Source organism: Fusarium fujikuroi, chromosome FFUJ_chr03 (assembly GCF_900079805.1).
Source record: "Fusarium fujikuroi IMI 58289 draft genome, chromosome FFUJ_chr03".
Classification (NCBI taxonomy): domain Eukaryota; kingdom Fungi; phylum Ascomycota; class Sordariomycetes; order Hypocreales; family Nectriaceae; genus Fusarium; species Fusarium fujikuroi.
The window spans coordinates 4,974,608-4,997,564 of NC_036624.1; the positions used below are offsets into that span (position 1 = coordinate 4,974,608).

A 22,957-nucleotide genomic window follows, 5' to 3' on the forward strand; every position below is an offset into this window, starting at 1 on the left:
TAAGGAATACCTCGATAAATTTTACTTTGTAAGCCACTTGCCACCCTTCACCACCGGCCGCAGACTGTCATCGAGTTCATAAACAATAGGTGTCCCTGTAGGGATATTCAGCTCGACAACCTCTTCATCCCCCAAACCATCGATAATCTTTACTAGTGCACGAAGCGAATTGCCATGAGCCGCAACCAGTACAGTCTTGCCAGATTTCAAGTCAGGAACGATGCGTTCTTTCCAATACGGTTCCACGCGTGCTACCACGTCTTTTAACGATTCTGTTCTCGGGGCCTGGACGGATTGGCTCTGCAAGCTCGTATGCACCAGCTGCTTCTGGTAGGCGTCGTCAGACATGGGTGGTGGCTGAACATCGTACGATCGACGCCAGATCTTGACCTGCTCATCGCCATATTTCTCCGCCGTGGTCTTTTTATTGAGACCTTGTAATGCACCATAGTGGCGCTCATTGAGTCTCCAGCTTTTCGTTACGGGAATCCAGTGGCGGTCAGCCGCATCGAGTGCAATATTGTTTGTTGTGATTGCACGTCGCAGTAGCGAAGTATGGCTCAAGTCGGGTAGGTGATTGTGTCTCTTCAAGAGCGCTCCAGCCTGTGTTGCTTCAGCGCGACCGTTCTCAGTGATACCCACGTCTTCCCATCCAGTGAACAGGTTCTTCTCATTCCAGGTACTTTGACCATGTCGAAGAAGTATTAATTTGAAAGTCATTGTGATTATGGTGTCTGTTCTCCTGGGAGTTTAGCGTAAAGTAAGCGCCATTTTATAGACGCTTGGAAGCCCAGTGGTATGTGTAACCTGACACCTTGATGAACACCCGAGAGTTCCGAATAGCAAGCCTACGTCACCGATTTCGTGAGTGCGACGAGTCCGATTGTCCAATTGGAGATTACTCTAATGTCTTGCAGGCCTAGAATATATTTGGGCCTGGCCTTAGAACTCTTTGCCGCGGAAATATAACTGCAAAATCCCGCGCAGTTATAACTCATTATAACGAGTCTTGCATTTCTAGATAGGAACCAGTGATCACTTTCCTTAAATTACACCGACACCGCTCGAAACTCCAAGCTCACTGAGCGAATTTGTCAGACCAAGTTTCACCCAGTTCTCAATCTCCTTCTCGGTAGCCACGGCAATTATCCCTAACATACCCAAAGAATTCACGCCGGCCTCTTTGTTGACAGCCGCTTTACGACGAGGGATAATAACTATCCAGCGAGACGTGAAAGCTACATTGTGCGGGCACGCCTGTCCATCTAGTACATCCTTTCCAGTGCTAGCTTTCCAAGTTTCCGTCGCCTGCTGGAGAAGTTTTAGATAAGTCTCGGCCACTTGCGAAGCTGAGACGGCACTGTCTTGAAATCGTTGGTAGAACCATTCGAAAGGTACCTTTGGTTCCTTGGTACTATCTGAGTTCAAAAAGTCGACCGCAAAACCACTGGCGGGAAGAGGCATCAGCTGTACATGCTTGTGCAGTCTGCTACAGCCGCCATCTTTGCCGCAGTTGAAGAATACAACATAGTCTTTTGTTGCGTCGTTCAAGGAAGCTAGAGTGCCCCACGCAGCTTCAAAGTCGGTCTTGTTCAGAGGCTCATATTGCCTACAATACCCGTCGCGAGTGAGCATCATGAGGTGAGGTCGTGAGAAGCAAAATTTGTTGGCGATAAGAAAGTGAGTGCTACTCTCACTGTGACCCATCTCGAACCCATTTGTATCGATATCGCTACCAGGGGTGAGTTGTTTCGATAAGCCGCTTCCGGATGCTGATGACTGGTCTGGTGTAGATAAGGTCGGCTTCTTGATAAGAGCTTTGGTAAGAACAAAGTGGAACTAGATGCCAGTTGTGTAGATGTTAGCGGCTTCTATGGTCGGTTTTAGCTTTGGCATACGGAGCGAACCTTCAGGCCCCCGTCTGTATGTTCAACAACCTTCTGGCTTTCATCGTAGAGAACAAGCCCGGATTTGGTCAAGGCATCAAACGTGGATAACAAAGCTGATCCATCGGTGGTTGGTGCAGGGCGGTCGTACGTCATGGTGTCTGTGCAGAGAACGGATTGGATACTGTGTTTAGAGTGAGTTGTTTTTGTGCGAGTTGAAAACGAAGCATACCGGGGAAAATGAGATTATATGCTTACGGAATGACTAATCTACCCGAGACACTTATGGCCTCACTGCAAATGGCCTTTTCTTGAATTGTCGGTGTGCAACAGCGCTTCAGGGTACAGTCATACAACGTAAGAAATTATGCAACAGTGCCATTTGTCATACTTTATTTCCCCGCCAACAAAATGTGTTTCTAACACGAAAGTGATCAGATTGCACATGATTGCTAGGCTTAAATGCAGGTTGAAATAAATGCTCGGCTTCTGCGAAATGGCTGGAATGAACTATACTATTTGAGCATTTTAGGGAGATGCTTTGGCACCATCGGCCTTTTCTCCTGGTTCGGTAGCCTCAGACGGTCCAGAAACCATTGGCTCTGCCGCCTGATTACTTCCATCATCGTTCGAGTGTGCTTCTTCAAATACTCTATCATCATACGCACGAAACATGAGCCAGAAGGTAGGCGCCGTGGTAATCATTGTTACAGACAAACCCGTATAGAGATAGAGAATCTGAGGATCCTTTGACAATGGTGAGAATGCCATCCCAAGCGCAGAGCCAGCGCCCGAACTCAGCTGGGCCATGGCTTGTACCAAGCTGCGCATGTTCCTAGGTGCCTCAGAATAGCTGTACTCGGCAAGAGTTGTAAAGCCCAAAATCTCGGCGACTCCGAGGAGAAAGTAGACGGGCGACTGGATCCAGACACTTACGTCGTTAGGCGACTTTTCACACTGCAAGGGCTTATCGTAGCAAGGCGCCTTGGTGTAGATGAGCTTTTGAACACCAGCAGCATATGCCATTGCAGTACTCATCATAATGAAAGCCCACGTAATGCGCGCAATGGGGCCAAAAGCGAATCCCCGACCACGGACGATGGGATAAACAAATTTCTGCATGATTGGTCCCAGTAGCACGCAAGCGATAGAGTTTAGAGCTTGGATTGTATCGTTGGGGATCCCACCGAGCCTCATCTGCCCTGCTTGTGAAACAAGATTGTTTGTAATCTGATTCATACAGAGATGGAATGGCACAAAGCAGGCCCTGATATCGATTAGCATGGACATTTAAGAAACCTGCTCACCGAGGGTGGTAGAACGCACATCACCTTGCAAGCCTGCAGACCTCTCTTGATCTCAAAGACAAATTTGTCATCCCATTCGACCTGGCGGCCAAACGTCTCGGACTGATAAACGGGTGTAGCAGCTTCCCAGTTGAACTTGTGTCTCCCCGCACACACGATAACTCGGGAAGCGCGTGGAAGAATATTTGCTTGGGGTTTTTGTTTGACTTACTTTATTAGAGATCAGGACCAGCTCAGAGTGGGGGAAAACGTACCAAGTGATTTGTGAAAGATTAGAAGTAAAGGTACCAGGGTCCAGGTCGCGCAAAGAGGTAGCAAATAAGCAGCCCAGAATCCCACTAGCTTCTCCAAATAGGTGGATGCAACGAGCGATAAACTTGCTATGTTGGTGAACCTGCAGTCAGAGTGTCAGTCAGTTCTGTGTCTTGTGACTGTCGCAGAACTTCTTACCAGTACGACACATTGTAAATAAACTGAAGTGTAAGCGCCCGGTCTGCAATAAAGCGCTCCCCTTTCTTTGTGGTGATGACTTGAGGAGCAGTTTCTGCGTATTGGTCACCTATGAATGGGGAGGCGGTCGCCTTGACACCAGCAGTGCCGATTCCAAGGACAATCATCGCGAACCCCAGTCCTACCACCTTAGTGATCTGAGAGTGGCTGAATGCTGGGAGCGACGTAACAAAGATGATCAAACATCCACAAAAGTTCAAACTGCACTCGCCTCTCAGTAATGATCGCCTTTGACCGTCAAGGATGCGTGCGCACTTACAAGTAGCTCAAACAGAGTGTCTTGTGACGCCCCAGCCACGTGTCTGAGATGATAGCCCAAACAGTCGGGAGAAGAAAGCTCAAGAAGAGAAATGCACTCGTAATGTTTGTAGCCGTTGCTTGCCCCAGTCCCAAAGCGCCAGGAACGGCGACGCTATCAGCGGGATTCTGTATGTAGTTCTCTGCGCGAAATACAAGTTAGCAATCACGGAGCATACAAAATTCAGACTGCATTGGTGATACGTACGCCATGGCGTTGTCACGGCATAGAATGTGAACCTCTCCGTAGCATTAGCAACGAGTGCGACCCAGACAGCCAAGGGAACTGAATCTACAACGTGCCGCAGCTCTTTGATCTCCTCTTCTGTAGCGTCCCGCCTTTCGTGCTCAGGATGCTGAGTCACCATGATGAGTCCGTCAATGGGGCAAAAGCACCAGAGGCTATATCGATGCTCTATCTGAGAAAGTAACTGTCAGTTAATTCCGAGAATACTGTAATGCTTGAGTGAATGGCGCTGCCCCAAACCCCAATCTACACTTAAGACACGGAGAAAGTGTTGACGAGGGATTGCTGCACAAACCGTGAGGTGCAAGGTAACCCTGATGCCCTGTTCATATTACGTACTGTGTTTGAAGACGTTACATTTGTCTGTTGCTTGGTTCGGACCACTTTACTAATCTGGTAGTCGTTTTACAGGCACTTTTGAACGCCAGTACCTCGAACCAACTGCATATTTTACGAGGAAAGGAGCTTTAGGGCTATACCTGCATGTGAAGCGGCGCATTCAGGACCTGATTGGAAGCCTACTCATGTTTGTCCTGCATGAGAATGTGACTGAGCAAATTATGCAATAGGCGATAACCCAGCCCCGCTAGAGGAAACGAGGGATTGTGAATTATGACCAGAGCAAGCTTATTCTGCGCTTACTCCAGGGTTTCCATGCACTGACAGTTGGCACCCACTAAGTTAGCCATTGATCGCCATCACGTCAGATTTTGCCCCAGCACGACCACTTGCCCTTCTGGGAATGAAATATTACGAGAGTTCTTTTCTGTTGTCGCCTCAACAGTAGTCATTAGATTCCATAAGCCAACAGATCGTGCATCTGATCCCCAAACAGTCTCAATCAAGATTCATGCCGTGATTAGTAGCTGGAAATGGGATGATTCAGAGTTTGTGGATTGAAGGGACAGCCCGAGATTGTGATTGAGCAGTGGTACACGCTCCCTTCAGCGGACCACCCAAGCATAAATTGACCACTAGTGTTTACAGTCGCCGTATGTTTTTTAGTAGCACAAAGCAAGCAGTGAAGAAACCGACAGATATCATTTCCAATTAGACAAGAACCTGCAATAACTCACAATGGCAACTAACGTACCTATTAACTACGATATGCTGAGGTATACATCGCGCATCGCCGTGCAGACTTGACATTAATTAAACACAGGCGACTGCGAGTAGCTGACTATATTACTCTTTCCAATGGTGAGTAGCGAGAACGCCTTTAACAAATAATCAGGAATTACAAGGCTCACCTGGCTTTTTCTAACGATTCAGGCTTTTGCGGAGGTAATCTAAAGTATTCCCCATAGCCCTACGATACTGGGTAATTAACTCGTGTAAATAGTTCTCGCCATTTTCTGTGCGATACAGAAGTCGCTGTTCGCGGCTCACTTACTGATTTTTCTCGGCTATGAGTTTGATCGCTTCGATGGAATAGTTGCGAGGGCCAGGAATGAATGTTCCGAAATGGGCAAACAATTGGATAGCTTCTGTGATTTGGTGAGTAGTCTTTGCTTTTTCTGGCGAGTCATGGGACCAAGCACTTACTATTCATTTCCAGGTCTCCTTTTGCGTGGCTCCGTCAGTCATGGTCTATTCCGCTGGCTTTGATACGGTGGCCGATCAGCTAGCTTTGGCTTTCTTTGTCTGTGCAGGCGTTGCCCGCCTCGCAAGATTTAACATCGCTGCGCACTTGGTGCCCAAGAGTGATCAGGGCAAAGCGATGTACCATGAGGGCCTTCCTACAGCATATGCGGCTCTTCTCATTTCTACAGCAGTTGCTGTTGCGGAGTGGACAGGCTGTCTGGCAAGCTTGACTTCTGGCTCTCATTATCCAGTCATTGTTGTTGTGCTCATTTTCAGTGCCGCTATGGTTAGCAAGCGGTTGCACCTATACATTGATGGAGCCTACAGCATCCCCGCTGTGAGCATGTTGGTTTTCGCAGGGTGCTGGTCGCACTCACCGATGCCAATCAGGACTCTGCTATGGTGAGTGCTCGATCGTGGATCATAATGTACTGTTATAATATGATTCAATATCGACAGCCGATCTGGAGGAAGTTGGCGAAATGCAAGAAAAAGGACAGAAGATGTGATTCACGGCAAATTGTATGCTGTGAATCCCACGCGATGGAAGCTCAGTGGGAAGGTGAATGAGGGGTCAAGCGAAGAGACAGAGTGCTGACTACGTACAAGGTGACAAGGTTAGTTAGGGTTAATAGGAAGCTGACAGAAGGACTACACCAATAGAAAATGTGTGCAACATTGTCGTGAAACATAAAACTCCTCAGTTCCACCAACAGTGCAGCCAAAATATTCATTCTCCTGTTGTTTTATTACCGCTCTCCATTCCCAAATCTCCGCCATTATGTCTCTCCGGCCCTACTTGGAGGCTGCCTACAGAGAGGTTCGTTTGTCTACAGAAGTCGCACTCAATCCGCTGCAAAAGCTTGATTGCCACCTCAAAAAAGGTCAAGACAACTTGATCCTGGTTTACGGTGGCTCTTTCAACCCCCCGCACCGTGGACATCTGGATGTCCTGCTGTCAGCACTGCACCCTGCAGTCAACGCCGCCGCCGTAGTGGTTCTCCCCAGTGAGGACTTCCACCTCCGACACAAGCTGGCAAATAGCCACCCAGAGTTCTTCATGAGTCGGAAGACGAGAGCTGCACTTTGGGCCGAGATGCCCCAGGTACCTAGAAACAAGGTCTGGATCTGGTCAGAGACATGGTATCCATTTTACACATTTATGGGAGCGGCGCAGCGGCTTTGCGAAGAGGATGGTTACAAGATTGTGTTTTCGCACCTCATTGGGCCGGATAACCTCAACAGAGCCGATGCTCTAAACAATTTGCCCTATAGGCTGCCGCGAATACTTGTTACCAATAAAGCACGGCATGTGCCGTCTCAATTTTTGCCAAACGGACAGCCAACCAAATGGAAGGGTTTTGGGGAATGGCTTCCACAAAAGATGGCATATAATGACCAAAGTAAGTAAACTGAGTAAACTTCGTCTTTTATTGCTAGAACCTTCTGACAATTTCAGATGGGAAACTTGAAGAAACAGCAGAGGAGGCTACTCTATGGACTTGTCGAGGGACTGATAGCCTCGCCCAGCCGACAATGGGTTACTATTTGGACTTCGCAAAGAGACCAACTGGGTCTGACATTAACTCCACAGCCATGAGACGAGATCTCCTTGAGAGACACTCACTGGACGAAGAGATTCTAGCCCAACTCAGCACCGTTGATCTTCTAAGCATCCTGGAGCCAGTACTGCGTGGAGATTAGATTCATCGGTGGAACACTTATGTAATGCTACTCATCATGTCAGATTTCTTGAATAGTAACCGTATTTAGTCGAGGATTTCACATCCACGTAATACCTACTTACTTCACTGAAGGCTTCTTTGTCATATGGTGGCGCATACATCCTAACGTAAGCTTAATTTGGTACGCGAGCCGCATGTCCACCTGCCACAATCGGAGATGACTTAGCACCTGGAGGAACGGGCCGACAGATCTCAGATGACAAGTCCGAGAGCTTTGTTGGGAAAGACACCTGTATCGATACTGACTCAACCAGCAGGCGCCCAGCCAGCGTACGACGCAACCTACTGTTGGCTCACACAAAAAACTGAATGACAAGAGGCTTACTGGTTGGTGTAATGACGGAAGCGAGACAGAATTGCTTGCTTGGGGAGATTGGTCGCGTGCAAGTCTTGGGTGTACATATTTTGACAGGGTTCAAGTGATTGATCAGTGATGTCCCTGTACCAAGCAGTCAGATCCAGTACTGGGTTACAGGTATATATTGACATGTCTGTAATTGATTGACAATTAAACCCTCGAACCTTAAGAAAAACCTTATCGAATACTTCATATCGACCTTTTGTACAAGAAAGCATGGCAGTGTTGAATGGTTACTTCAGACCCAGAGTGGCCTTTGTCACTGGTAAGTCATATACATTGTGAGAAGTTATGGTTTTATCTAACATGTGAGACAGGCATCACTGGTCAAGATGGCTCTTATCTTTCCGAGCTGCTGCTGGAAAAGGGTTATCAAGTTCATGGCCTGGTACGATCGACTGCTTCCAGACGCGAAGCTTTAAGCAAGCCACTCCGGCCTGGCTTGACCATGCACCTTGGCGACATGTCCGACCTGGGTCGTCTCGTCCAGATTTTGGGCAGCATCAAGCCCGATGAGATCTACCACCTTGCTGCTCAGTCCCACGTGGCTGTCTCATTTGACACTCCACTGCAGACTAGTGACACCAATGCCATGGGAACACTTCGACTTCTTGAAGCCATGCGAATGCTGGGTTTGGACAAGTCGACAAAGTTCTATAATGTAACATTCCTTTACATCACATCACACATGGAATACGGAAAGACTAACTCATTCGTACAGGCTTGTTCATCTGAAGTGTTTGGGTCGGACATGCCCGCTCCACAAACGGAGGAGACCACCTTCCACCCGGTATCACCGTATGCTGTAACCAAGTTGTTCCAGTACTGGACTACCGTCAACTTTCGAGAGGCATATGGCTTCCATGCCTCGAATGGTATTCTCTTTAACCATGAATCACCAAGGCGGGGTACAACTTTCGTCACCCGAAAGATCACTACTCAAGTTGCTTTAATTGCGTGCGGAAAGTTAGACTTTTTCTCCTTAGGAAACCTTGACGCTGTCCGAGACTGGGGCCATGCAAAGGATTACATGCAGGGCGTGTATCTGATGCTGCAACAGCCAGTCGGAGGTGATTATGTCCTCTCGAGTGGGAAGTCCTACAGCGTTCGCGACTTTGTCGAGGCAGCTTTCAAGGTCATTGGAGTCAACATCGAGTAAGTTCTTCTTCACCGCTATACAGTAGTAGCCGCTGACATATCACCCAGATGGACTGGAACCGGTCTAGACGAGGTTGGCATTGACTCAGCCAGCAGAACAACTCGCGTTAAAGTGAACCCCGAGTTCTACCGACCACTTGATAATCAGAACTTGCTAGGCTCGGCGGCCAAGGCGAAGAAAGTGCTTGGATGGAAGCCAACATACAGCTTCGAAGCATTAGTTGAAGAAATGGTACTTTGCGATGTTGAGGCCGTCAACACAGGTCGTATCTTCTCCAACAGTTACTTGGACTGGGTAGTTGGCAAGACGGAAAGCGGAAATGGGGTCGTGAGTCACAGTCCTTCCAAGTCGGTTGGTGAGGCTCACAGCGTCACTACGAATTCGGATGGGCCTGAGAAGATCACCCTGGCAGACGTTGAAGGGCTGGATGCGGAGGGCACAACTCAGGTCTAGCCTAGTCATTTTGTTGATGCTTCTAAAGCAATAGTCATTCATTCTAGATTTTCTTTATATGATATTTCCAAGAGATAGTTTCAATGCAACACCTATGGCCATATTCTACTCCTTTGTAATTTTATGTTCGGTTGTTACATATCTCGTGCCAAGCGACAGCGGAGTGATACATGCAGCGAACTGTAAAGTCAATCGTTTCAATGAGCACTAAATGTAGATCAGTCTGGAGTTGACATAACCTATACACCCATTCTATGATCTGGGAGTCATTTTTCTCAGCCTCATTATGATCAAAGGATGTGATAAATTGCGGAAGTTACCTTTTCTGACTCATTGACTATGTCTTTTCCTCGGTACTGATTAGTTCTGATTGGTTATTCGTGGTTACGGGTAACAATTCTCCCATTCCCCGGGGTTGACAGAAACGTGCCATGTTACCTTTTGCAGAATTTGTGATTAGTCTCATCTGTACAACTAAGCTGACGTTTGGGCGGCGCCGCACTCCTTATGGGGAAGGTACCTTTTGTCTGGTCGTCCATGAAAATGAGGTGATGTGGGGGTTGAGACACCCCAGTTAGTTACACCAAATACGGTGACTCCACATAAGGCTTTGAATTTCGTAATGTGTTATGTTTTGCTCCAGGTGTCGTTGGTTGTGAAACGAGCAGTAATTTCACTCGACCAATGCATCATATGTCTCCAGTTTCACCGCCACTCCAATCTGACCAACAATGCAGATCATGGTAAACAAACCAGCTCTTCTTACGGCAGGTGTCTGAAGCACATCATTACGAGAGAAACTTTTGACAAATCTCTTACAACTGCGCTGGGATCAAAGCATGACGTCTAATGCAGTCACGTTTGCCATGCAAAGGTCAGAATGTGAATTTCACTTATGCATAAAATGAGGGACAACAATCCATGTTGATAGACCATGACGAAGAGGAAAGAGTACTACTTCACAATCCTTCCCCTACTGCAAGATTCCTTTCATATCCAAAGGATTCTGTACTTACGGCCGAGATGGGAAGTCAGTTGACACCTGAGATGGATCGATCGTTTCTCTCAGAGACCTTTTCGGTCAAGGCTCTCGGTAGTAATTGTAAGCTGCCCTGCGAGATTCCACCAGTCATGAGCATTTTACGCTGACACGTTACCTTTCCTCTTTGCTAGCCACCTTGAAAGCCGAATGTCGTTGGAGATTTTCACCCCCTCTCTACCCCAAGAGTGTAAACGGAAATGCTCTTCCGCATTGCAAATCTGTCGATCTCGTTTTGAATGTCACATCCCCGGAAAAGGCCGAGACGAACGGTCGCGCGATTCAAGGAACGGACTTTCTTGCTGACTGTACTGAAACGCCATTGGGAACCATTATCAACAAATTTCTGACCTCAAAGCCGCCCTACGTCGAGGATAACGGACCGGACCACGCCATCGAAGCTCTGATCAAGGTCTTGTTGGTTCCACGCGATGGTTACCTCTGTCGACGTGACATTATACAGCTGAGAATGGTACACTCTGACTGTATCGAGTCCGTCGTTCCCTTCCAACTACAGGGAAAGCCTTACCCCGCGGTGCTTCAATCAGAAACCAATCTGCTTTCTCTCTTACAGTCCTCTCCCGGAGCTTTGATCTGCAAACGATCCATCCAATCGGCTCGTGGCCTTGAGGCCTTTGACCTTGTCGATCGGGAAGTGAACGAGAGGCTTTCTTTTGACTGGATAATCTCAGACAAACCTCCAGCATTGACCGTGGCTGTGGTTGGCGGTCGCCCTCTGTTTGATAGCACAACAGGGGGTTATGGTTCAGAGGGACCCTTTGACGCGGCTAGAGCGCTCGGAATAGCTGTCGTTGTCCTTGATCGTCCTGGCCATTTCATGGAGGGCCCAAGATACAGTCATCTGCGAGACGACTTTATTGCTGTCGATATGACCAGTGACGACAGTCTGCCTCAGAGGCTTACCGCAGCGGTGAAGGGCCGCAAGATAGATGGCATCATCACCTTTTCAGATGAGTATGTCATTGCAACTGCAAAGGCAGCCGAGAGGTTGAATTTTGAGACTGAGCCCGCCGAGTCTATAATCACTGCTCACTACAAGGACGCGACCCGCAAGGTTCTCAACACTCCCAACATGCAGTCTTTTCGACTGGACAGTGCCGCGGACTTGGATAATGAAGAGATTTCTAAGACATTGGAAACCTTGAAGTATCCTCTGGTAATAAAGCCATGCCGTGGTGGCGCCTCTCGTGGTGTCAAGAAGGTTCAGAATCACCAAAGACTTCGGGAAGCAATCGGCCAGCTCGAAAATGATGGTCTCACGAAGTACGGGATTCTTCTCGAGACTTACATAAGTGGGCCAGAGATAGATGCCAACATTGCTCTATGGGATGGTGAGCTTATGTTCGCAGAGATCACCGATGATTTCCCCTGCACAGCTGATGCTAGCGACGCCACTATTGCCGACAACTTCGGGGAGACTGTCATGGTGTCACCAACGCTATTGTGTCAGAAGGAGCAGAACCTGATCAAGTCATCTCTGCACAAAACACTGCTCAAACTTGGTTTCCGAAATGGCGTCTTCCATGTTGAAGCTAGAGTCCAGAACTCAAGCATGCGATACCAGGAAATCGACGGTATTGTTGATTTAGCCGATACAGACAACCCGTCACCAAGCGATCCTGAGGTGTATCTCATTGAGGTCAACGCACGCCCTCCTGGCTTAGACTGCGCATTCTCAACCCTTCACGCTTACGGCGTAGATCTTTGCGCGCTACAGTTACTCCAATGCCTAAGAGATGGCGATCGCTTCAAAACGATGTGTAAGCCTTTCTTATCTGAGACACAGTACTGGAGTGCGAACTGCCTGATCCCAATTCACCGTCATAACGTACTGGTACCAGAAGGGTTCTGTGGCAAAGTCCTGGAGAGAATGCCAGACGTTGCTCCATTAGTTTATAGGTCGGAGTTGTTTAGACAGCCTGGCACACTTGTATCACCGCCATTGGGTGTCGAGTTTCTGGCTTATTTCTTAGTGCAGTCTAGGACTGACCGACGAAAGGTGCTGCAGACCTATCATCGCCTCATACAAACTTGCAGGGATGTTTTAGACGAGGTGTGGGAACATTAGCTAGTTGTAGCCACTAAGTCAGTACTCCGTAGTCGAATACAATTCGCTGACTTACTTTCAAATTTGCATGCAGCAGTTAGTGAAAGCTAGTCATTTGGATGTCCTCCCCCAGCTAAGCATGACTCAATGTCTGACCATGAGAGCAGGACTTGAAGCATAATTCGAAGCATAATCTGACGTACCGATCCACCAGCCGACCATGATACCATAATCAGCGCGTAAGCTCGGCAATTGCCTCATCGGAACAAATATCTTCTCAAGGTTAGACTGCCTCGGAACTTTTGTGCTGACAGTTCTTCCAAGCCGGGTCGGGCCGCATATATAATCCTTTTGAGTACTCATTTAAATAAGGCAAAATATGCCGACATTTTTTAAATCACATAAAAATCAAGCTTATGTTGGCCTTTATGCACCGGAATACATACCCGGCATGCACACGACCTATGGAGTAGCCTAATCGGCTCCCTGCAATTTTCAGCCAGGTTGCGCAAGTTGTGTAACAAAACAAACGACACGGCCAGCCAATTAAATTGAGGCCCGTCCGATTGTTATGAAATCGACTCCGACCCAGTTGATCCTGCGAATGGCGTATGCAGTATTCTCCGGGGGCTAAACAAGAATCATACTGTAGACCCCGGCTAAATGTAATGACATGGACGTTCTCGATCTGCCAGAGTTGCCCTCTTGGTGGAGTATCAGTGGGTTTTCAAATGATTCGGGTTGGGACTTTTGAGGATGCCCGTAAGCTGCAGCAAAACGCCTTAACGTTGCATTTGGTTTCATTTCAACAAGGAAATGTTGCTCACGTGCTTTGTTACTGTTTCAGAATGCACAAATGTGCTCAAAAGCCGGCAGTATTGATAGGGCTTTTGTCTTCCAGTGCATTCGATTTAATAGCTTGTGAAATTCTGGGTGCACTATGTCGGTTGCACCTCAATCAGGTACAACCATGAATGTTGTGTTTACTAGCAACCCGTCTTTAACTCCTGCATCTCAACCTCTGGGCGCCAATGCCAACGCCAGCAATCTGGAATGCCAAGGGGACACGGACCCAAGGGCCAAGAAACGCCTGCAGAATAGGGTTGCCCAGCGAAGTTACCGTAAGGCTGAACCCGCAGTGATAGGCTTGGCTTGCAATTGTTACTGACGAGCTGGAATATAGGGCGTCGTGTCAAGTCTCGTATTGCCGACCTGCAAAAGAAGGTGGCCCAGTACGAAGTTGCAAATTCATCAAAAGAGGGTCCAGAGACTGGAGAGCAGCCTTGTCTTGCTGAAGGCTCTGTTCATCAACGTATATCATATACGTCGCCCGAAACAAACAACCGGGGATCGACTAAGGGCTTGCCTGAAGTTCTTGGCTCCCGTTCAAACCGGGAAAAGAGCCAAGAGAGTTCTACTCACAAGGGTCCAGATTATATCCTCTCCCCAGCAAGTTCTCTCGCTCCCGGGAGTGGGATCTCAGGGCCTCCTGTGATCAAAGCAGTAAGGTCTTATCAACAAGTTGCACCAAGCCGCGAGATGCAACAAAGTAGCCGTTCAAGCCTCGTAACCGAGCCTCATGAAGCTAATGGATATCTCCATCGAGCGCATTTTGACGATATTACGGTGAATCAGAACACCAGTTCAGCCATATTGCAGTCCTTACCTACATCGACTTTTGAAACGGCTGCATCTAATCCTCCATTCATCACCGATGACCTTGAGGCAGAATTAGATCTTGGATGGATGATAGCAGACACAAACTTGGAGGGGCAAAAGTCATGTTCCTGCGATAAATCACCAGACCAAAACCCAAGGCCCTCCTCAACTAACTCCAATTCACTAAAAGCCCAATTATCCACCACAAGACAACCAAGCTACGCCTCATCTTCCCTATCACCAGCAACCGTGCCCAGAGAATCACTGAACGCAAGGTTCCAGAATATCATGGAATGCGTTGGTGCAATGGGTTTCGAAAGCTTTGACGATCTAGTCACGTCATACTATGCCGATGAGTTTGAAGAAGCGTCCAAGCTCTTCCACGAACAGCGATTCAGCAGGATTAGAAGACTTCCTGGAGTGTTTGCGGAGATTCTGGAAGGTGCCAGACGATGGGAGCCTTCAGAGCGCCGGGGTCTCGGTGAAGAGGTTCTCAGGGAGGCTGAAGCGGTTCTCATGCTTGAGAATAGCGGAGCCTGGCAATCATTACAGTCAATCACTGATGCAGCTATTACCAAGGACAATATCTCTACGGAGCAGGTATATCAAAGTCTCAGTACAGTCCTACCAACGGAGGTAAGCACATGAGCACTAACCCATGATTCTCTTGTGATATATATACTAACACTAAGTTAGATGCCTAATCTTTGGACCTTATTGATGGCACTTGTAGCATCCGACTCTCCTGCATGGCAGCGAGATTGTTCTGGTACAGCTCTGGCAATTACTTCACTATTGCATTTCACAGGTCGGATACCAAAAGCTAAAATGTTAGAGCTGATAGGTCTTTGCATCTCATAGATTTAGATATTATCAAGATATTATTATCTATATCTCTATTCCAAGATAAAATTGACTAATGAATTCAAGGCAACTTGCCGCCCGACATTGCCTGTATTTCTCTCCTTTGCAATATGGTATTCCTTCTCTGATAATTTCGCTTTCGCAAATTCCAGTATCTGACCTAATGCTATAGCATCGAATTCGGGCTGAGCTTGTATTGACCAAAGGCGTTTTGGAAGAAAAAGACCTTGTATGAGTATGATCCGTCGAGCCGAGATTCTGGAGTTGTCCCAGGTCCTGGTCTTTGACCTGAAACTGGTGACCCTCATTCAAGCACTATTTTCACATAAACCTTTGTATCTAAAGAAAGTCATTGTAACTTTTGACATACAATATAGTCTTGTCCAAACAGTGTCTTTCCGGTATCTGATAGCTGGATAGTTGTTGCGGAGAACTCGTATCCCGAGTCACTGCATTCAACGGATAACCCGTAGGCCGTTGCTAAAATCTGGTGACCGAAACAAAAGCCGACAAACTTCTGAGTAGATGTCGTTTCGACTTCTTTGTTGATATATTCCCGAAGCTTCACCAACCAAGGTTTGTGTCCTTCTGGGTTTGCCGCTGTATTCGAATTCGTCAATGCACGTTTCAGCAGTTCTTGTGGCCGTGGCTCACGAGCACCAGTGATTATGATCACATCGTAATCTCCTGGCTTTGGATAGTCCATGGTATTCTTCACATCTCAGACACGTATTTGTGCGCGTTCCCGCAAACAATGGTCCGACCTCAGCCATTTGGAAACAAGAGGGCCATAACCACCCCACTTTGACCTGTCCGGATCAATATGGTTATCGCACTCTAAGACACTAATCATCACAGATTTACCCATCGTAAGAGACCAGCAAGTGTTGCTGCGTGCTGCCCGGTTTCAAGATCAAGTCGTAGACAGGCGTTCCTCTTTTTACTTGTAACGGAACTATCTAGCTATACAACTAGTCTCTAGCATATCAGTGAGGGTTTTCGGAATGATGGAGCAAAACCGCTATGCTTCTGTTAGTGCTTCTAGGCGTCATATGTATTAGGGGGAGCTCCATAAGAGTCATGATACGCGTCATGTATTCTGCCGCCTGCGATTCACCAAGATCCCTGATTTTTAATTCGCGCTTTACCTAGTCGGTCGCATCTACGACAGCTTCTACTGGAGGAAAGTCTCGGGAAGGGAACTTATTCTCCGACATAGCTTCATAACCCCCATTGCCAGGTATGTCTAAGTCTGCCTTTTAACTCCCTGACTGTCACTTATGCCAGTAATTCCATGGCTGAACACTAAGAAGTGCAGTCTCACCAAAGTCAGGAAGACATACGATCCACCACAAGCCCAATCATCCGAAGTCCAGCTTCCTCCATGTCTCCCTTGGCAGACCATGGCAAACCCCACTTAGCTAATGCCCGCCAAGTCGGACAGCAGCAGTGTCTCGAGAGCTAACGTCTAAGACATGCCGGTAATGATGATAATGATGATATGTAAATTTAAAAGTCAAATGAGACAGGAGAGGAATAGTGGCTTAACGGAAGTGTTATGTTCCGTGACCTCTGCTCAGTTAAAGTCTCTAAAGAGATTAGAGGGTAACAATCGGTAGTTGAGTCGTCAATGAGCAGCACACCAGGAGGATAGATATGCCGAGCTGTGGCTGAAAGTTACAGTTTGAGGATAGCGTAATGCAGATCGACTGCGAGTATTGGAGCTAAATTTCCGGATGTGATTCTTTCCGTGCTCTTAGACCAAAACAGTAAAGCGGCATCTATGTCCGGATGAGGTTGTTTCCGAGACTAAGTATAGTTCCCTTGAAATTATTAGTGTTTGTTGGATATAGTAGAAATATATGAGTCTGTATGTAGAATTTGTAAATTGCTCCCTCGGATGATCTATCTTGGTGTATAGGTTCCATTTTCAATATGCGTATGCAACGGGATTCAGCAGAACTCCCTCCCCTTGGCAGTCAAAGCATTGGCTACAATGATGACGATAATGCCGAAAAAGGCTTGTGTGACGCATCACAAAGTCCTCCGACAATACCGCCCTCTGCCCATATTTCTTCAGAGGCAACAACGAAACCATCGACCCATCTAGGACCTCAATTGAACGACCAGCAAAGCCCGTGCCGATGCCGAACCTCAAAGTTACCAAGTCAATACGAGTAATTGATAAGTCAGTTAGTCGATGGGTACTATTCCATCTATGGTTCAATACATACCGGAAGCTTTTCCTCTTGTGCACTTCGCTAAACCTGACTGCGATGATATCGGCTGAACTTGGTCATTTCTCTTACGCCATACATAACTCTGGAGCAATGGTGCTTGGAAACCTTCTTTTCGCAGTACTTATGAGAAATGAATTATTCCTAAGATTGCTATACACAATGGCTATCTACGGATTGCGTAGTGTATGTCAGGGACTCCTTTGGGATATTAAATTTATGCTAATGGAAAGGCCTAGTGGGCTCCTCTAAGGTTACGTTTGGCAGCAACCTCAACTTTACAACATATTGGAGGCCTTCACTCTGGGTGCGGGCTATCAGCAGCTGTGTATGATTGCCTTATAAACTTACAGCTATTACTTCTAATGCAGGTTGGCAGTTGGTTTATCCTCAAAACTATACACATGATACGAAACCGAGGAATGCAGCACAGCTCCGTTATTGCCACAGGTGCCATCACAAGTACACTGATCTGCATATCAGTTCTCAGTGCCTTCCCTTGGCTTCGCAAGTAGATTTTCCCTCAATGCCGTTATGATCCCAGGACGATGTTGACACGAGTTATGCAGTAACCATCACAATACTTTCGAGCGTTACCATCGCTTTGTCGGCTGGCTTGGTATAGCAGTAAGCATCCTCTGTTATGTAAGTGTTAATACTAAGGAGTAGTAGATGACCTGGGTGTTTGTTATCCTAAGCAACCTCAACGACATTAATCGCAGGAAAGGGCAATCCGACGTCAGCATTATTCTGGGTGGACAGGAACTATGGTTTGCTTTTTTTATTACAATACTGTACGTTTTTTCACTTCTCTTTCCAAATAATAGTAAGTAACTGTTATCAGTGTTGCCCTACCATGGGCCACGCTTCGAGAGGTCTCAGTGCAAGTAGAACTTGTAAGTACATAGCATTAGGCCTTGCTCCTTTATAAGCTAATCATGCCAATATAGCCTTCGCCTAGACTTGCCATTATTCGATTCAACCGAGGTATGCAACAAGGGCTCGTTGGGAGGATCAGTCGTACTGCCGTTAAGGAGTTCCATGCCTTTGGAATTATTAGCGAAGGCATTGAGTCTCCATACCACTATATGGTTTGTGGTGTCCAAGGTGACTTTACAAAAAGGATCCTCTCACATCCACCGACGACACTGTGGACAAGGGAGCTCAAGTTCAGTAAGATTAATTTCACCTTACTACTCACTTGCTTATACTTACAACACTAATAGCTGGCATTGGTCATGCCTCAGCTATGTACAAAAGGGGAATCAGGATCTGTACAGGAACAGGTATAGGAGCTGCGCTATCTACCTGCATTCAGAGTCCAGACTGGTATGTTCTTATATCAGGGTAGAGATTAAGTAAAGTACTGATATTTATACATTAGGTTTCTTATCTGGATTGGCTCTGATCAAGAAAAGGCCTTTGGTGTAACAATATGCGACCTAATCCAGAAGCATATCGATCCTAAGCGGATGATTTTATGGGATACAAAAAAAGAAGGTCGGCGACCTGACACAATGCAGCTTCTAAATGAGACTTGGGTACGCTTTGAAGCTGAAGTTGTTTTTATTACGTCTAATAGAAAGGGTAACGATGAAATAATGCAAGGATGCTATACAGGTATGATTTTATTCCTTAGTCTTTGTAGGGTTCTTACTAATACTTCAAAGCTAACATACCTGCGTTTGGTACCCTCTGGGACTCTTAGTTAGTTAGAAACTTATACAAATTAATAATAGTATTATATATTTTACTATGTGTCTAATGCCTTTCTACAACCTATGTAACATAAATAAATCTGCTACTTATCTCACAACCTATACTGACGTCTCTCCTCGACACCCAAACGCTCGAAAGAATTACTTTATTCAAACCTTTTTGACCATAATTATCAAATCAGTTACTAGGATGTTGCATAAAATGAGCAAAACATAAACTCACTATCCAGCATCACAATGGTCGTTTAAGGCACTGCATTAGCCCGCCTTGAAACAGCACTGATTATTCCAGGCACTGCCGGCACAAGTCAATCCTCCATTGACATATCCACAAGCTCAATTGGTGGTAGGAATGTTAGCTGTAAGACAACCTCGAGAGAACCCAGCTTGACTACATCTTCTTGTTAAGTATTGTAAGTTAAGTGATTAGGAGACACTCACCGTACTTGTCTGCAATGGCCAGACGACGCTCCACCGTAGTTCTGTATACTGCAGCAGTTGCTGTAGGTAGAACCTATACCGGTCTTGCTATTCTTGGCACCACAGATTCAATCGGTTGTTACACCAATAGCATTACATATACCAAACTTGGACTGGCATACTTTACTGCAGGAATTCCCTAGGCCATTGCAGGAGTTTTGGGCACTATAGCAATCGCCGTAAGTCGACCCCTGGCACGTCTTGCCGCTCTTATTACAGGATCTATTAGTAGAGATAGTACTGGCGGCAGCATTGTAGATTTTAAATGCAGACTGGTACTGGCATTTTGGAACTTGAAATCCTTTCTACAAAGGCCATATCTTATTTATGCAGTAAATATAAATATTAATTTAATAGAAATATAAAAACTTAATCCGGGTCATATTTCGAGTTAGGTGCCATTGAGGTAGTTGGATCAATAAAGTTTAGATATGCTCCTCCGAGAGCAACGATGGGTCAATCCATTTAAAGAATAAAGCGTAGAATTTAAAGGTCGTACTATTGGTAGTTGACATGATGCTTGCAGGAGTTGGGGATAGTTATTCAATTGGTGTTCAGGAAGGGGAGAGGCTTTCTGAGTCTATGAATAAATTGTTTAATTGTATACTTCTCTTGTAGCTTTTTCGAGATTCGGTGGCTTATATATAATCAGCATTGTCTAATAAGGATGTAAGCTTGAGGAAAGCAGTGAATAGTCCGTCGGATCAGTTATGGTGGTTTGGACATTTGGTAATTTTTAAAAGTCCGTCCCTGTCAGATTTTAGTTTAGCGCCGTGAAGGATTAAGGCAGCTAGGGCAGTGGTTGTATCCAGCTGTGACTAGTATAGTGATCGTAGTTATACTACCGGGCGAGGTTACTATAAGAGTATTATAAAATGACGGTTATATAAACTAAGATGCTGAAATACTGTTATGCTGAGCCACGGAAAACGTGCCTCTGCCTAGTGCGAGCTTATGGTCTTCCTCCTTCGGCTCTGACTTGATGTTTTCCTTAAGTCTTCGCTCATTGAATACATCCGCAACATGGTCATTCAGATTATACCTTCAGAGATTCAGTAAAGGGAGTGCACTTCCGATTATGAGTCTAACTTACATGTTCATCTCATCGATTGTCAATTTGCCATCTTCAGCTGCAACATTGTACACCTTGGTGTTTGTGTTGCTAGAAAAGCCTGTTCACAATTGTCAGTATCCAAGTCTCAAGGTATCAGCTCCAGATCTCTTACCAATGCGCTCGTTGATGTTCTCCCGGGCCCTTGCTGATGCAGCCTGGACCTTGGTAGCCCTTGGCTTGCGAACTTCCTCAAAGGCTTTGAGGGACTCGCGAATGTCCCCGTTAAAGTGCTTCTTGCTGAAAACAAGACCAATAGCGGCAGCATCTTCAATCGCCTGGCAAGCACCTTGACTTTGGTCCGGCATCATCTCGTATCTCTGTCAGTGCATGAAACGTAAAGACAGAAAGGCACCATGACTTACTGGATGGGCAGCATCTCCCATAATGCAGGCAACCCCCTCCGTCCAGTGATCGTAGGGCTCATGGAGCCACAGTCGCCAGGGACGGATCTCATACCCAATCTCAAGATGCTTGAAGACTGACCGGTCCAAATCGGGGTATGGGTCGAGAAGCTCGTCTAGGGTGGCCTCTTGATCCCAGGTCTGTGCCTTGAGGTCGCCTGCCTCGCGCGGGAAGAAGCAGTAGTAAGAGAGGAGCTTGCCTCCGTTACAAGGAGACAGAACGATCTTGAAATGCGTGTTGTAACCTCCCCAATACTCCAGAGCACTGTTCTGGGAGTAGTCAACTAAGCCAAGCTCGACAGCTTTTGCGGTGTCAACATTGGTATGCAGGCATGTGCAAGTCGCTGGTTTGCGATCGGGCTTGATGCCAAAAACACTTCGAAGGGTAGATCCAATGCCATCGGCTCCAATGACTACATCGTGCTTTACCTTCTTGCCATTTGCAAAAGTTACTTCCCCACTCTCCACATCTACATCAGTAGCCTAGAATAAAGTAAGGTGGTTAGTGACGCTGCTATAACATCTGATAATACTGATGACTCACCTGGTGGTTCACAATGAGTTGGGCAGGGGGGCCTTCGCCTTCACCAAGAGCACTATCCATCAACATTCGATGCATATACTGACGATGGAACATGTAATAAACCTGGATATAGTTATTAGCCTTCGTGTTTCGGATCGAGTCGGGCTGTCACTTACATATCCCCATCGTTCTTTATAATCCTTGAGATCATAGACGCTGATGGGCTCACCAGTCTTCCAGTCGCGGCTGATTAACTTTCTGAGAATAACTGGATCACCAATCTCAATATTGACGTTCCATTCTTCTAGCCAGCGAGTACCATTAGCAGCACACGAGATGGAGGCTCCAACCTCGCCGGCGAAATCGGCACGTTCGTAAATGGTGACCTTGTGGCCTTGGCGACGAAGAGAGGTAGCAACTGCTTGACCTCCGATACCCCCTCCAATGACAGCCACATCAAGTGCGCGCCAACCGCTTTGAGTCGACATTGCTCTTTCGGAGTGTTTGGTGGTCTAAGTATTGGATTTTACAGTTCAAATGGTGGGACAAAACAAAGATACAGATAAACAGATTTTTCTGTAGTTTCCACAAGAAAGGGGTTTGTGTATTCATGCTATTCAAGCTTCAAATAACTCTTGGGGGCATTGGCTTCCAACTACTGACATGCAGTATGCTCCCGATTATGCCCCGATTGCTGACCAAGAGCTATGAGTCTCCAGCATACCGGCTCCTTTCCGTTCAAGGCCCGTTTACAAATACTCTTAATCTGGGTGGTCGGAGATTTCAGGAAAGCCTCACGCATCAGCTTATCTAGTGTCGCCTATATGATAAGCAGCAACCATCAACCGTACCCACTGAACGAACATTGGGTGACTTCCCGGTCACTCCCCGGCGGAATCTAAAGACTCTCGCGACACCCCTTGTAGTCATGGGGCTTTTCTGTGTCCCAAATAAGTGTCGTTTCCCGCCACCAGTGTCCTCGAAAGCTGCCGGTGTACGACAGGTCGTCTGACGTTACACTGCGGTCGCATTTTGCACATTCCAGCCCGCACCCGCACTGATAGGCAACCCCCGGGATACAGCTTGCGGATATCATTACCTTTGACGGTGTTAATCTATCCGAGATAGGAAACATGATATCTAAACCCTCCGTCACTACCTCCGTAATTCGGAACGGTCCTTGCGACAAGCCCCACCATTCCGCTACCTTCCCGATAAAAGGGCTATTCCTATCCTGTCTTAGCTCACAAAACCCCATGAACTGAAACAGATTGGGGAGCAACCAATCACAGAATTGTCATTACTGTA

At 46.8% G+C, this 22,957-nt stretch overlaps 11 protein-coding genes; 6 read left to right on the forward strand and 5 right to left on the reverse strand.

The window, feature by feature from the left end:
* Window positions 1-21: 21 nt before the first annotated feature.
* On the reverse strand, window positions 22-720 carry FFUJ_03677 (GPM1-Phosphoglycerate mutase; the record flags this gene model as incomplete). Its single annotated transcript, XM_023575551.1, has 1 exon — window positions 22-720. The coding sequence occupies one exon, from the start codon at window positions 718-720 to the stop codon at window positions 22-24; it is 699 nt and encodes a 232-aa protein (XP_023428716.1).
* A 324-nt stretch (window positions 721-1,044) lies between these two features.
* Window positions 1,045-2,042, reverse strand: FFUJ_03678 (related to ATP adenylyltransferase II; the record flags this gene model as incomplete). XM_023575552.1 has 2 exons in its annotated part: window positions 1,045-1,839; window positions 1,899-2,042. 2 exons carry the CDS (start codon window positions 2,040-2,042, stop codon window positions 1,045-1,047), a joined length of 939 nt encoding a protein of 312 aa, XP_023428717.1.
* Window positions 2,043-2,414: 372 nt separating this feature from the next.
* FFUJ_03679 (PTR2-Di-and tripeptide permease) lies at window positions 2,415-4,368 on the reverse strand (the record flags this gene model as incomplete). XM_023575553.1 has 6 exons in its annotated part: window positions 2,415-3,153; window positions 3,213-3,399; window positions 3,448-3,587; window positions 3,644-3,904; window positions 3,963-4,143; window positions 4,209-4,368. The coding sequence occupies 6 exons, from the start codon at window positions 4,366-4,368 to the stop codon at window positions 2,415-2,417; spliced, it is 1,668 nt and encodes a 555-aa protein (XP_023428718.1).
* Window positions 4,369-5,711: 1,343 nt separating this feature from the next.
* FFUJ_03680 (uncharacterized protein) lies at window positions 5,712-6,237 on the forward strand (the record flags this gene model as incomplete). XM_023575554.1 has 2 exons in its annotated part: window positions 5,712-5,744; window positions 5,806-6,237. The coding sequence occupies 2 exons, from the start codon at window positions 5,712-5,714 to the stop codon at window positions 6,235-6,237; spliced, it is 465 nt and encodes a 154-aa protein (XP_023428719.1).
* A 375-nt stretch (window positions 6,238-6,612) lies between these two features.
* FFUJ_03681 (uncharacterized protein) lies at window positions 6,613-7,535 on the forward strand (the record flags this gene model as incomplete). XM_023575555.1 has 2 exons in its annotated part: window positions 6,613-7,234; window positions 7,291-7,535. 2 exons carry the CDS (start codon window positions 6,613-6,615, stop codon window positions 7,533-7,535), a joined length of 867 nt encoding a protein of 288 aa, XP_023428720.1.
* Window positions 7,536-8,150: 615 nt separating this feature from the next.
* FFUJ_03682 (related to GDP-mannose 4,6-dehydratase) lies at window positions 8,151-9,546 on the forward strand (the record flags this gene model as incomplete). XM_023575556.1 has 3 exons in its annotated part: window positions 8,151-8,199; window positions 8,252-9,089; window positions 9,141-9,546. 3 exons carry the CDS (start codon window positions 8,151-8,153, stop codon window positions 9,544-9,546), a joined length of 1,293 nt encoding a protein of 430 aa, XP_023428721.1.
* Window positions 9,547-10,569: 1,023 nt separating this feature from the next.
* Window positions 10,570-12,674, forward strand: FFUJ_03683 (uncharacterized protein; the record flags this gene model as incomplete). XM_023575557.1 has 2 exons in its annotated part: window positions 10,570-10,648; window positions 10,720-12,674. 2 exons carry the CDS (start codon window positions 10,570-10,572, stop codon window positions 12,672-12,674), a joined length of 2,034 nt encoding a protein of 677 aa, XP_023428722.1.
* A 919-nt stretch (window positions 12,675-13,593) lies between these two features.
* On the forward strand, window positions 13,594-15,173 carry FFUJ_03684 (uncharacterized protein; the record flags this gene model as incomplete). XM_023575558.1 has 3 exons in its annotated part: window positions 13,594-13,774; window positions 13,837-14,948; window positions 15,009-15,173. 3 exons carry the CDS (start codon window positions 13,594-13,596, stop codon window positions 15,171-15,173), a joined length of 1,458 nt encoding a protein of 485 aa, XP_023428723.1.
* Window positions 15,174-15,497: 324 nt separating this feature from the next.
* Window positions 15,498-15,882, reverse strand: FFUJ_14414 (uncharacterized protein; the record flags this gene model as incomplete). XM_023575559.1 has 2 exons in its annotated part: window positions 15,498-15,515; window positions 15,547-15,882. 2 exons carry the CDS (start codon window positions 15,880-15,882, stop codon window positions 15,498-15,500), a joined length of 354 nt encoding a protein of 117 aa, XP_023428846.1.
* Window positions 15,883-17,575: 1,693 nt separating this feature from the next.
* On the forward strand, window positions 17,576-19,121 carry FFUJ_03685 (related to non-ribosomal peptide synthetase; the record flags this gene model as incomplete). XM_023575560.1 has 10 exons in its annotated part: window positions 17,576-17,599; window positions 17,653-17,741; window positions 17,793-17,924; window positions 17,983-18,040; window positions 18,086-18,207; window positions 18,258-18,309; window positions 18,364-18,586; window positions 18,640-18,742; window positions 18,798-19,033; window positions 19,084-19,121. 10 exons carry the CDS (start codon window positions 17,576-17,578, stop codon window positions 19,119-19,121), a joined length of 1,077 nt encoding a protein of 358 aa, XP_023428724.1.
* A 1,381-nt stretch (window positions 19,122-20,502) lies between these two features.
* On the reverse strand, window positions 20,503-22,137 carry FFUJ_03686 (related to salicylate 1-monooxygenase; the record flags this gene model as incomplete). XM_023575563.1 has 6 exons in its annotated part: window positions 20,503-20,653; window positions 20,705-20,783; window positions 20,838-21,033; window positions 21,088-21,609; window positions 21,671-21,772; window positions 21,826-22,137. 6 exons carry the CDS (start codon window positions 22,135-22,137, stop codon window positions 20,503-20,505), a joined length of 1,362 nt encoding a protein of 453 aa, XP_023428725.1.
* Window positions 22,138-22,957: the final 820 nt, after the last annotated feature.